We start from the raw sequence: 13,485 nt of genomic DNA on the forward strand, positions 1-13,485 counted from the left end.
TGAGTGATGCATTGTAATCTTAGGAAATGATGGGACACGTTATGGGAGTTTTGTGTGTTTTTCCCTGTACGTTGCAAATTAAGTGATTCATTCGTGAATGTCGATCGTAGCCATTCCCCTCTTTTCCTTTGCTGGAGGGTTGGATAGTACGTTAAACCTGGCTGACAGGAACCTGGATTAACATCATTTTAGTCTCAACCGCTTTGAGTCTACATGCAAGTAAGAAAAAGAAACATACAGTGGTGGAAACGTGAAACGAGGTTTGGAATTGCACAGTAACACGGTTTGCTCTTTTTTGTAACTTTTTTGTTATTTCGCAGTTAGAGATATATTGGAGTGTTTTGAACGTTTTGGGTTTATTGGTATTGACACTCAAAACAACCAACCAGTCTTTTACTTTGAGATATTAGCCCTTTATTTCTTCTACATAAGTACTTACAAACGATACACGTTGCCAGCAATTTCAACTTTCGCTAGGTTTGAAATCTTGGAAAGCAGCATCCCCCAATATATGACTTGAGTTCATTTATTAAATTGTTTTCTCTTCCAGTAACTGGCTCAAAATCCGTGAGCAAACTCGGTTTTGTTGTGGATTTGGGAGTTGAGTTCAGTAATTTAGGTAAACTTGCCATAATCCTACCAGACTTGAGGACTGTTATCAGGAAAGGGAGACCACTGATGGTGATTTAAAATGACAGTCACCAGGCCTTAGGCGAAGGAAGAGGTTGAGAAGGATAATCCTTCATGCCCGTGCTGGAACTTAACTCTCACTGTTGGCATCACTCAGCATCGCAAGCCAGCCGACTACCCAATTGAGCTAACCCTAATCTCTAGCATGGGATTGCAATATTTGTTGAGGGAACAAATACGCGATAAATAAAATTTAATATTTTTTTCCACAAATTTATCTTTTGACAGATACAATTACCAATAATAGTAATGACATGAATGCAAGGTTTGTAGCTCAGGTTGAGGTTTAGGGTGTAGGTTTGCTCGCTGAGCTGAAGGTTTGATATCCAGACGTTTCATTACCTGGCTAGGTAACATCATCAGTGGTGACCTCCAAGTGAAGCAAAGCTGTTGTCTCCTGCTTTCTATTTATAGGTTTGTCCTGGATGGGGTTCCTGGGGTTTGTGGTGACATCATTTCTGTTCGTTTTCTGAGGGGTTGATAGATCTAGATACCATCTATGTGTTTGTTTATGGCGTTCTAGTTGGTGTGCCAGGCCTCTAGGAATTCTCTGGCATGTCTTTGCTTAGCCTGTCCCAGGATACGTATGTTGTCTCAGTCGAAATGGTGTTTTTTTTCATCTGTGTGTAAGGCTACGAGGGAGAGAGAGTCGTGTCTTTTTGTGGCGAGCTGGTGTTCGTGTATCCTGTTTGTCCTACGTAGTTAGTGTTTGTGGCAGTCCTTGCATGGAATTTTGTAGATGAAGTTGGTTTTGTCCATGAGTTGTACTGGGTCTTTTAAGTTTGTTAGTTTTTGTTTGAGAGTGTTGGTGGGTTTGTGTGATACGAAGATTCCAAGGGGTCTTAGTAGTCTGGCTGTCATTTCTCGCATTCCTGGACGTCACAGTCGAAAGAAAGGACAACGGAGAACTACAAACCCGCGTACACAGAAAAACGACAAACACTGACCAAATACTTAACTACACCAGCAACCATCCCAACTCACACAAACGAAGCTGTATCAGAACACTATTCCAACGAGCCACCACAACTGCAGCACAGACGAACTTCGGAAAACAGAGGAGAACCATCTATACAATGTATTCAAGAAGAATGGATTCTCAAAAAATACAGTCCGCAGATTCCTCAAGAACAAACCACCACAAGCAGACCAAACACAGCCAGAAACCCTAACCACCTTACCATACATCAAAGAAGTTTCAGAAATGACAGCCAGACTACTAAGACGCTCGGAATCCTCATCACACAAACCCACCAATACTCTCAAACAAAAACTAACAAACTTAAAAGTCGCAGTACAACCCATGGACAAAACCAACTTGGTCTACAAAATTCCATGTAAGTACTGCCACAAACACTACGTAGGACAAACAGGAAGAAAGTTAGCCACCAGGATACACGAACACCAGCTAGCCACAAAATGACACGACCCTTTCTCCCTTGTAGCCCTACACACGGATGAAAAAAAACCCACCATTTCCACTGGGACAACATATGTATCCTGGGACAGGCTAAGCAAAGACATGCCAGAGAATTCCTAGAGGCCTGGCACTCCAACCACAGCGCCATAAACAAACACAGATCTAGATACCATCTATCAACCCCTCAGAAAACGAACAGGAAATGATGTCACCACAAACCCCAGGAACCTCATCCAGGACAAACATATAAATAGAAAGCAGGAGACAACAGCTTTGCTTCACTTGGAGGTCGCCACTGATGATGTTACCTAGCCAGGTAATGAAACATCTCAATATCAACCCTGCTCCCTAAATGACATGAGTACCAACTGCAGAGTTCTTGTGGAGATGAAGTCCCTTCTTCACACTGAGGACGTTCTTCATTATGTTGTCACTAAGTCTTTTGTATTACATTGTGCTACTAACATTCTAAATGGGACAAATTCAGAGCAGCTCAAGACTGAGCATCCCATGAGACACAGTGGGTCATCAGCAGAATTGCATTTCACAGCAATACGTAACTTCATAAATGGACACATTCCACATTCTGCTATTATTGCCAAGGTATGGACAAGTGAAGAGTGTCAAAGATGACCCCATGAACAACAACAGCAATACCAAAAAAGGCACCAGCCTGTTGCAGCTACAGTGTAAAACTACACACATGCTAAACGCCATTCTGAATACTGAACCAAGCAATCCTGTAACCAATAAATCAGTTCAAAACTCCGTAATCCTATCATATCTAGTCATGAATGGTGGTTGATGATTAATTAACTAATTGTAACCTAGAATATGTGTGCAAATGAGAAGATGAGCTGAATGGATGATCCACCTTTGCCATCTCCTGAGGATTGACCGTTGCAGAACAGAGTATTGGCTAATTTGATTCACAATATTTAACAGTTTCCTCTTTCTCTTGCTCTTTAATCAGCCAGAGGATTCTGGATTTGTTTGTCCTACCTGTCGTCTTGTGAGAATATATTTGACTACATTAATAAACTCCTCCACAAAAACATCCTGTTATTAGTTTTGCCTGCTAAATTTCTTTTCCAATTTACCAAATTAATTCTCCATTGAAGTTGGCCACTCCCAAGTTATTATACTACTTGTTCATTTCCATAACCAACCAAAACCTTGTGATACATTGATCACTATCACCTAAATGTACCTTTACTAACACTTGATCCTTCTGATTTCTTAGAACCAGATGGAACAACGCCTCCTTTGTCTAAGGACAGGAAACACACTGGAAAATTTCTCTTGAATACACTGGAAACTTTTGTCTCTTTCTGCCCTTTAATTATCCAAATACAGCCTGGAATAGTAATAATGCCCCCTTTATAATAACCCTATAATTCTGTCACCTCTATAATTTCCTTGCAGATTGGTACCTCTGTATCTTCCCCACAGACCTACAGAATATGCCCAACATTGTAATGGCACTTCTATGGTTTCTTATCTCTAACCAAATAGATATTGTCTTTTGAACTCTCCTCCCCAGCATTGCACTGTTGCAGTTGCTTTAATATTACTAACACCACACCTTTCTTTTTTTCCCAAGTTTTCCTGAACACCTTGTATCCAAGGAAGTTGAGTCCACAGTCCTGACTTGTTTGAGCCAGGTCACCATTATCACCATGACATAATGTGTCCTTGTGGAGATCTGCACCTATAGATCACTAATGTTACCTGCCCTCTTCTCCACCTCCCCCTACCCCCACCACACACACACACACACACACACACACACACAGAGTAACCCTAATTTAGACCTTAGAAATATAGAAGCAGATGTAGGTTATTTGGTCATGCCTGCGTCACCATTCAATAATGATCATGGCTAATCAGCCAACTCTGTACCTGCTTTCTCTCCACATCTTTTGATCCTTTTATTCTTAATAACAATATCTAACTCCTCTTTGAAAATATTCAATATTTTGGCCTCAACCACTTTCTGCGCCAGAGAATTCCATAGGCTTGCCATTCTTTGGGTGAAGAAATTTCTGCTGCTCTCAGTGCTAAATGATTTATCCTATATTATTACCCTGTGATTCCTGGTTCTGGATGTCCTGGGAATATCCTTCTTGCATTTACCCTGTCTAGTGCTTTTAGAATTTTGTAGGTTTCTATGAGATCCCCCTGTCATTATTCTAAACTTTGGTGAATAGAATCTAACCCAATACAGTCTCTCCTCATTTGTAATTCTTGCTATCGCAGGAATCAGCATGGTAAAACTTTGTTGCACTCCTATTATAGCCAGTATATTCTTCCTCCGATAAAGAGACCTGAACTATTTGCAATACTCCATGTGTGGTCTAATTAAGATTTGTACAATTGCAATAAGACGTCTGTGCTCCTGCACTCAAATTCTCCGGCTATGAAGGCCAGCATGTAATTTGCCACCATCGTCACCTGCTGCACCTACCTGCTTATCCACGTCTTGTTGCACCTCCCATTTTTTTACAATCTATCATCCTTCAGATCAGATTACCTTCTTTGTTACAGTTATCCACCTAAAACCTTAATTTTTCCTGGTGTTGTATTATCCATCTCTCTAACTTCTCTGTGCTTTTTAGGTTTTGCTCTGTAATGTTTCCTGTGGCTCTCACGCTCCCTGTTCAGTTAGTTCAAATGCTCTCCAATTGCACAAGCAAATCACTCCCCAAGTACAGTTGATCCAGCTCTGTTTAAGTACAACCTGTCCAGGCTGTATAGGTCCTAGATCCCAGGAAATTAGAGTTTTCCCACTTGCACCATGTTTCCAAGTACATTCAGTTACTCCATCTTTCTAGTTTCGTACTGTCTAGCATATGGCACAAGGAATAATTCCGAGATTATCATCTTTTAAGGTGCTGTTTGCCACTTTGTTACCTAATTCCTTAAACTTTGAGGACCCCATATCCCATCCTTCTTTCAACCTGTATCATTAATATTACTTTGGACTACATCTGCTTGATGTTTAAGGATATCCTTAATTCTGGCACCAGAATGTGTCTGACTAATTTAGTAGAGGTATTTCCAGGAAATTTCAACCAGAGTGGATCGAGGGGATTTAGTTGATGTGTTATCATGAGATAAGAGTTCAGTGTCGGAGGTAGTATATTATTGTAGATAGAGAATTAGGTCATGGACAAGGAAAAGCAAGTGGGGATAAGAGGTTCTTTTTCAGGTTGGCGACCAATGAGCATTGAAGTTCGATTGCTTGGACTACAGCTGTTTACAGAATGTATTAATGACTTTGAGCATGGAAGTGAATGTACTGTGGCCAAATTTGCAGATGACGAGAAATACCAAAAATGTAAATGCAGATGGTGAGGGAGATACAGATAATCTACAGAGGGATATTAGTAGGTTAAGTAAGTGGGTAAAAAATTGACAAATGGAGTATAATGTGGGAAAATGTGCAATTGTTCATTTTGGAAGGGGGATTAAATGAACAACGTTAACTAGAGAAAAATCTGCAGAAAGCTGCAACCCAAAGGGATTTGGGATTACTTATGACAAAACACAGAAAGCATGCACACAGGTGGAGTGGTTAATTAGGCTAATGGAGTGTTGGTCCTTATTTCAGGGGGGTTGGAGTAAAAGAGTCCGGAAATCTTACTGCAACCATATAAGTTATTGGTAAGATCACATCTGGAGTACTGTGAGCAGTTTGGTTCCATTATTTTGAAAGTATATATTTTGTTGGAGGCAGTAAAGAGAAAGTTTACTTGGATGATCAGAAGGAAGGATTGTCTAATGAGCAAAGTTTAAATATGTTGGGACTGTACACATTGGAATTGAGAAGCCATAAGATTCTTAAGGGGCTTGACAAGGTAAATGTTGAGGGCTTGTTTCCCCTCATGGGACAGTCTAGGACTAGAGTGAACAGTCTCAGAATTAAGGGGTACCATGAAGCGAGGAATTTCTTCTCTGAAGAGGGAGAATCTTCGGAACTCTCCTACAGAGAGTTGTGGAGTCAAGAGTCTTTCTATATAGTTAAGACTAAGGTAAGTAGATGCTTGATCGGTAGAGGAATTAAAAGTTATGTGAGAGGGCAGGAAGGTGGATGCGTGGAATGTTGGATCAGCCCATGATCCTGTTGACTGGGGGAGCAAGCTTGAGGGGCCTTCTCCTGTTGCTATTTCTTATGGTCTTGTGATTAGAAGGCAGCAAACAATATGGAACCATGTTTGGCACTGCAGCTATGCCTGTCCATACCCTTGCTTGTAAAATAGCCGATGACTGTTGCTTTCTCAATCTTCCTTCTGTCTGTCAGCTAATCCTACAGTGGGCTAGACTCTGGCTGCACCTTCCAGAGGACCAACTGGTTTATCATCAGTCAAAATGGAATACTGTTGGAGAGTGAAATGCCTTCCTAGGACTTCTGAACTGGTCCTCCTTTACTGCCTGGCAATTATCCATTCCTCCTGTATCTGCATTATATTAAATTGCAGGTGACCATATTTATAAATGAGCTATCCATGGAACTCTCATACAGTGCCACATGATGCCAGCTGCTGCTTAGATACCCAGAGATCAAGCTGCCGGAGCTGAATCACTCCTCTTGAACATTTTTATGGTGTCAGTACGGGTTGCTGAAGTTTAAATTTATTTTTAAAAGTTCAGTCATGATTTGGTTGATTAACGTTGTGCAATTTCATGATTTATGGGATTTGCTCGTGTGAATAGCTAAAAATTCTATTGAATAAGCAATGTTTTTATAGGCACCCTCTACTTTAATTCACAAAACAGAACCTTCCACATTTTAGCCTAACTAAAATATACTTCATGAAGATGCATTACACTGCTCTTTGAGCAGGTATCTGCTTCTCTTGGAATGAGTCCTGGGAATTCTAAGCTGTTTCCTTCTCAATGAGTCTTTTCCTTGGAACATGTTCCCTAGTACAAGCTAGGCAAAAAAGATTTACAAGGATTTTGCCAGGATTTGAGGGTTTGAGCTGTAGGGAGAGGCTGAATAGGCTGGGGCTGTTTTCTCTGGAGCGAGTTAAAAATCAGACAACACCAGGTTATAGTTCAACAGTTAATTTGGAAATATTAGCTTTCAGAGCACTGCTCCTTCATCAGGTAACTAGTGGAGCAGGATCATAAGACACAGAATTTATAGCAAAAGGTCTTAGTATCATGCAATTAAATGATATATTGAACAAACCTAGATTGCTGTTAAGTCTTTCATCTTTTAGAATGGGTTGCAGGTTTTGGTTCATTAATATGCAAATCCCAGAAGTTCTTTTAAGTCACATTCTTGAGATAACTTAATGTTTTATAAAATAAAAGGTGACGTCCCAGCTCAAAAATGTATTAACGGTGTGAGGTTAGCAGTGCACTGAAAGCTAGTACTTTCAAATAAACCTATTAGACTGTACCCTGGTGTTGTGTGGTTTTTACCTTTTAGCGAGTTTTGAGAAGGTTTGTAGCTCAGGTTGAGGTTTTGGATGTAGGTTTGCTTGCTGAGTTGAAAGGTTCATTTCCAGATGTTTCATTACCTTACTAGGTAACATTTTCAGTGGATCTCATGCAAAGCAATGCTGAAAATTCCTGCTCTCTATTTATATGTTTGGGTTTCTTTGGATTGGTGATGACATTTCCTGTGGTGATGTTATCTCCTGTGATGAAGTCACTTCCTGTTCCGTTTCTCAGGAGGGGGGTAGATGGGGTCTAACTTGATGTGTATGTTGTTAGAATTCCAGTTGGAATGTCATGCTTCTAGGAATTCCCGTGTGTGTCTTTGTTTGGCTTGTCCTAGAATGGATGTATTGTCCCAGTCGAAGTGATGTCCTTCCTCATCCGTATGTGAGGATACTAGTGAGAGAGGGTCATGTGTTTTTGTGGCTAGTTGGTGTTCATGTATCTTGGTGGCTAGTTTTCTGCCTCTTTGTCCAATGGAGTGTTTGTTACAGTCCTTGCACGCTATTTTGTAAGTGACGTTAGTTTTGCTCAATGTATGTATAGAGTCTTTCAAGTTCATTAGCTGCTGTGGTGGGTTGTGGGCTACCATGATGCCAAGGTGTCTGAGTAGTTTGGCATTCATTTCCACGATGTCTTTGACGTAGGGGAGAGTGGCTAGGGTGTCTGGATGTGTTTTGCGTGCTTGTTTGGATTTGTTGCTGAGAAATCGGTGTATTGTGTTCATTAGGTACCCATTCTTTTTGTATACATTGTATAGGTGATTTTCCTCTGTGTTGCAGTGTGTGTTGGCTCGTTGAAATAATGTTCTGATGCAGCTTCGTTTGTGGGTGTTGGCATGATTGCTTCTGTAGTTCAATATTTGGTTTGTATATGTTGGCTTTCTGTAGACGGTGGTTTGAAGTTGCCCATTGGCTGTTCGCTCTACTGTGACATCTAGGAATGGCAGTTTGTTGTTGTTTTCCTCCTCTTTCGTGAATTTTATGCCAGTAAGGATATTATTGATGGCTTAAAGGTTTCCTCTAACTTTTTTTGGTTAATGATGACAAAGGTGACATCCACGTAGCAGACCCAGAATTTGGGTTCGATGGTTGGCAGAGCTGTTTGCTCAAGTCTCTACATTACTGCCTCTGCTAAGAACCCTGATATCAGAGATCCCATGGGTGTTCCATTGGTTTGTCTGTAAGCAGACCATTATTTCATCCTCTTCTATTTTGGTGTTTGATGGTCCTCAGGAATTCTTGGGTGGAGTGGATGGAGTGGCGTGAGCCTTCTACTAAGTGTTTTTGTCTTTCGTGTAGCTCCTTGGCCAATCTGTAAGTTGGTGTTCCAGGTCGCGAGACTATGGGTCGAGGGGTGCTCCTGGTTTGTGAATTTTGGATAATCTGTAGAAACATGGTGTGTTGGATCTGTTCGGTTTCATTTTGTGGAAGTCGGTCTTATTTATTTGTCCAGATTTCTGAAGTTTTTTGAGTAGGGCTGTGATTCAGTTTTCTAGTTGTTGGGTCGGGTCTATCGTTACTTGTTTGTAAGTGTTGCTATCTGTAAGTAGTGCGTTTGCTTTTTCAATGTAGTCTCTTCGATTTAGAATGACTGTCAAGCGTCCTTTGTCTGCAGTAGGATAACTTTTTTTTAGTCTTTCCAGCGCTTTCCTTTCTTGTGTATTGAGTGTGTTTCCTTCCTTTTTTCTGTTTAATGTTGGTACGACTGCTTGTCTGATGGATTGTTTTGTTTCCTCTGTGAGTTTTTTAGTGTTGTTTCTAATGCTGCTGAGAAATCTTTTTTTGTCCGCATCTTGGCAGTTGTAATTTAATAAGGCTTTTTCAGTGTCTGTTAAGGGTCGGTCAGATAAGTTTTTTATCCATGCTTCTGTGTTGCTATTGTTGTTACTTTGTGTAAGTTTGTCTAGTTTTTTTATTTTTTCTGTTTGTTGTTGTCTGCTATCTATGGCTCGTTGTACTGTGTCTGTCCATTCATGGTCTGTGGCATGACTGAGTAGAGATTTTTGATACAAGATTTCCCGGTTGTATTTACGGAGTCTGTTGTGGGCATCATTAATAATTTCTGTGAGCATTCTGCAGCCATTTTGCTCTGCTATTATTATTGCAAGTGGGGTGTTAAGGGGAGATTTGTGTTGAAGACATTTAGGTAGTACCTGTTTCCTTAGGCATTCGTGCAGGAAGTACAGCTGTTCGCGGGCGGTGCTCTGTTGGATGGCATTAGTTTCCCATTTTCGGGCTAGTTTTAGCATATTGTGCCCATAGGTCTTGGCGAGTTTTGATATGATTTGTAGCTCAGGTCGAGGTTTTAGATGTAGGTTTGCTTGCTGAACTGAAATGTTCATTTCCAGACATTTTGTTACCTTACTAGGTAACATCTCCGATATCAGGGTTCTTAGCAGAGGCAGTAATGTAGAGACTTGAGCAAACAGCTCTGCCAACCATCCATCCCAAACTCTGGGTCTGCTACGTGGGTGACACCTTTGTCATCACTAACCAAAACAAGTTAGAGGAAACCTTCAAGCCCATCAATAATACCCTTACTGGCATAAAATTCACGAAAGGGGAGGAAAACAACAAACTGCCATTCCTAGATGTTACAGTAGAGCGAACAGCCAATAGGCAACTTCAAACCAGTGTCTACAGAAAAGCAACACATACAAACCAAATATTGAACTACAGAAGCAATCATCCCAACATTCACAAACGAAGCCGCATCAGAACATTATTTCAACGAGCCAACACACACTGCAGCACAGAGGAACTACGCAGAGAAGAGGAAAATCACCTATACAATGTATACAAAAGGAATGGGTACCTAATGAACACAATACACCGATTTCTCAGCAACAAATCCAAACAAGCACGCAAAACACGTCCAGACACCCTAGCCACTCTCCCCACGTCAAAGACATCTCAGAAATGAATGCCAGACTACTCAAACACCTTGGCGTCATGGTAGCCCACAAACCCACCAACACACTAAAACAGCAGCTAATGAACTTGAAAGACACTATACAGACAACAAGCAAAACTAACGTCACTTACAAAATAGCGTGCAAGGACTGTAATAAACATTACATTGGACAAACCGGCAGAGACTAGCCACCAAGATACATGAACACCAACTAGCCACAAAAACACATGACCCTCTCTCACTACTATCCTCACATATGGATGAGGAAGGACACCACTTCGACTGGGACAATACATCCATTCTAGGACAAGCCAAACAAAGACACGCACGAGAATTCCTAAAAGTATGACATTCCAACTGGAATTCTATCAACAAACACATCGTGTTAGACCCCATCTACCACCCCTTAAGAAAAGGAACAGGAAGTGACTTCATCACAGGAAAAACATCACCACAGGAAATGACATCATCAACCAAAGAAAACCCCAAACATATAAATAGAAAGCAGGAATTTTCAGCATTGCTTTGCATGAGGTCTACTGATTTCCCCCCTCCCCCACCATATCTCAGTCCCAATCTTCAGACTCAGCACCGCCTTCTTGACCTGCAATCTTCTTCCCGACCTCTCCGCCCCCACTCCCTCTCTGGCCTATCACCCTCACCTTAACCTCCTTCCACCTATCGCATTCCCAACGCCCCTCCCCCCTACCTTTTATCTCAGCCTGCTTGGCACACCTTCCTCATTCCTGAAGAAGGGCTTATGCCTGAAATGTCGATTCTCCTGCTCCTTGGATGCTGCCTGACCTGCTGCACTTTTCCAGCAACACATTTTTCAGCTACTGAAAATGTTACCTAGTAAGGTAACAAAATGTCTGGAAATGAACCTTTCAGCTCAGCGAGCAAATCTACATCCATTTTTAACTTTGTCCATTCCAGTTCAACACCGGCACCTCCACATCATGGCTTTTGTGGAGCAACAGAGGCTGAGGGGTGACCTTATAGAGGTTTATAAAATCATGAGGGGCATGGATAGGATAAATAGACAAAGTCTTTTCCCTGGGTTGGGGGATTCCAGAACTAGAGGGCATAGGTTCAGGGTGAGAGGGAAAAGATTTAAAAGGAACCTAAAGGACAACTTTTTCACTCGTGCGTGTCTTTGTTTGGCTTGTCCTAGAATGGATGTATTGTCCCAGTCGAAAAGGTGGTGCGTGTATGGAATGAGTTGCCAGAGGGAGTGGTGGAGGCTGGTACAATTACAGCATTTAAAAGGCACCTGGATGGGTATATGAATAGGAAGGGTTTAGAGGGATATGGGCCAAGTGCTGGCAAATGGGACTCGATTTATTTATGATATCTGGACAGCATGGATGAGTTGGACCAAAGGGTCTGTTTCCATGCTGTACCACTCTATTACTATGTCCTAGTTAATTCCGTCATTTTAATTTGAACGTAACCCCCAATTTGCATTCCTGCATGGTGAGTCACTGCATTTTGCCAGCTATGACTGTTCCTCCACTTCTGAATCCTGGCAGGCTAGTCATGCCAGTGGATTTTCATGCATATCATTCAGGATAATCTCTAGTAATCAAACTCCAGGGTTTCCTTTTAGGCAAATATTTTGTCTAGATCACTTGACTCCCTTCATGTTACCTTTAAGTTAAAGAGACGGTATGAAAGAATAATAATCATGTCAACTTTGACCTTATATCATCATATTGTCTAGGACATGAGAATTCTCTGCAAGTTCTCACTTGGAATAATTTGTAGACCCCACAGATTTGAATTGTCCTATCATGTTTCTGTTGATTAGAATATAAACTTAAATATTCACTAGTTACTTGCCAAACACACTTCTCTTTAACTGATGGCACTTTACTAGGTGGTTAACTTAAATTGATTTTCCAAGTGCCTTATGAATGTAAGAGCAGGAGTGGGTCATTCAGCCTATTCCACCTGCTACTGTTCAGTTTGATCATGGCTGATCATGCACTTCAATTCCTTTTCCCATACTATCCACATATCTCTTTATGTCATTTGTATTTAGAAATCTGTCAATTTCTACTTTTAAACATACTCAATGACTGACATCTCTTCACCCTTGAGGCTAAAGCATGTCAAAGATTCACAATCCTCTTCATAAAATTTTGGTCCTTTGTTGCTTCCCCAATATTTTGAAATTGGGTCCCTGGTTTTGGACTCTTGAGCAGAGGAAACATTTTGTCTGCATCAATTTACTTTTTTAAGAATTTTGCAGATTTAAATGAAACCTACTAATCATCTCTTAGTTTTTGAAATTCAAGATAAAGCAGGCCATCTTCATAGGATAGCAAGTTAAAGGTACATTTTATGCCATTAAAAAATTGAGCTGTTTCACTTTCCTGTCCTTTCGTAGATTTAATTTAACAGCACTAGTCATTGAATTCTTGTGTGCCTGTAGTTTATTGTGGGATAAGGGTGGTATTTTCAACTCTGTCACACAATTCAATATATTTCTCAAGAAACTAATAGTTAGGTAATTGGTATGTGTGTGACCCTGTAATAAGAAGTGTTCAGTACCTGTAAGTGAATTACAAAGCAACAATTCAGAGAAACATAAGCTGAACATTGTATTTTTGGATTTGATAACATTTTCATTTTGAACTGTAGTTTTCAAAATATCTATTAACCTATATTAAAATAACTTGGCAATTAATGATTAATTTTGACCCCATCTTCCCTGCCACTCCCAGCAAACTAGTTTTCATTTTTCTGCTCTATATTGGAACAATTTGATAAATCACAATTGGATGCGACACAAAAATGTTTTCAAAATCAAGTATATATGTTGGAACCCACCTGGAAACTAGAACCGGGGCAGCACTTGTCCCAATTGACCGGAATATCAAATTCCAGTTCCAGCTGTATAGAGTAGCAAGTTTTGAAAAGACCTATAGCTCAGGTTGAGGTTCTGGATGTAGGTTTGCTCACTGAGCTGGAAGGTTCATTTCCAGATGTTTCATCACCCTACT

At 40.7% G+C, this 13,485-nt stretch overlaps 1 protein-coding gene across 2 annotated transcripts in view; it reads left to right on the forward strand.

Moving 5' to 3' along the window:
* Positions 1-13,485, forward strand: part of mnat1 (MNAT1 component of CDK activating kinase) — a 175,055-nt gene that overhangs the window by 150 nt on the left and 161,420 nt on the right. The window contains exon 1 of one of the 2 annotated variants that reach the window (XM_060828527.1): positions 26-260. The exons of the other annotated variant lie outside the window; for it this stretch is intronic. Coding sequence (XP_060684510.1) covers positions 214-260 — 47 coding nt within the window. The 5' untranslated portion in view covers positions 26-213. Of the gene's footprint in view, positions 1-25; positions 261-13,485 lie in introns of those variants that run through there. 2 annotated transcript variants of the gene reach the window in all.

This window comes from Hemiscyllium ocellatum, chromosome 8 (genome assembly GCF_020745735.1).
Source record: "Hemiscyllium ocellatum isolate sHemOce1 chromosome 8, sHemOce1.pat.X.cur, whole genome shotgun sequence".
NCBI classification, from domain to species: Eukaryota; Metazoa; Chordata; class Chondrichthyes; order Orectolobiformes; family Hemiscylliidae; genus Hemiscyllium; species Hemiscyllium ocellatum.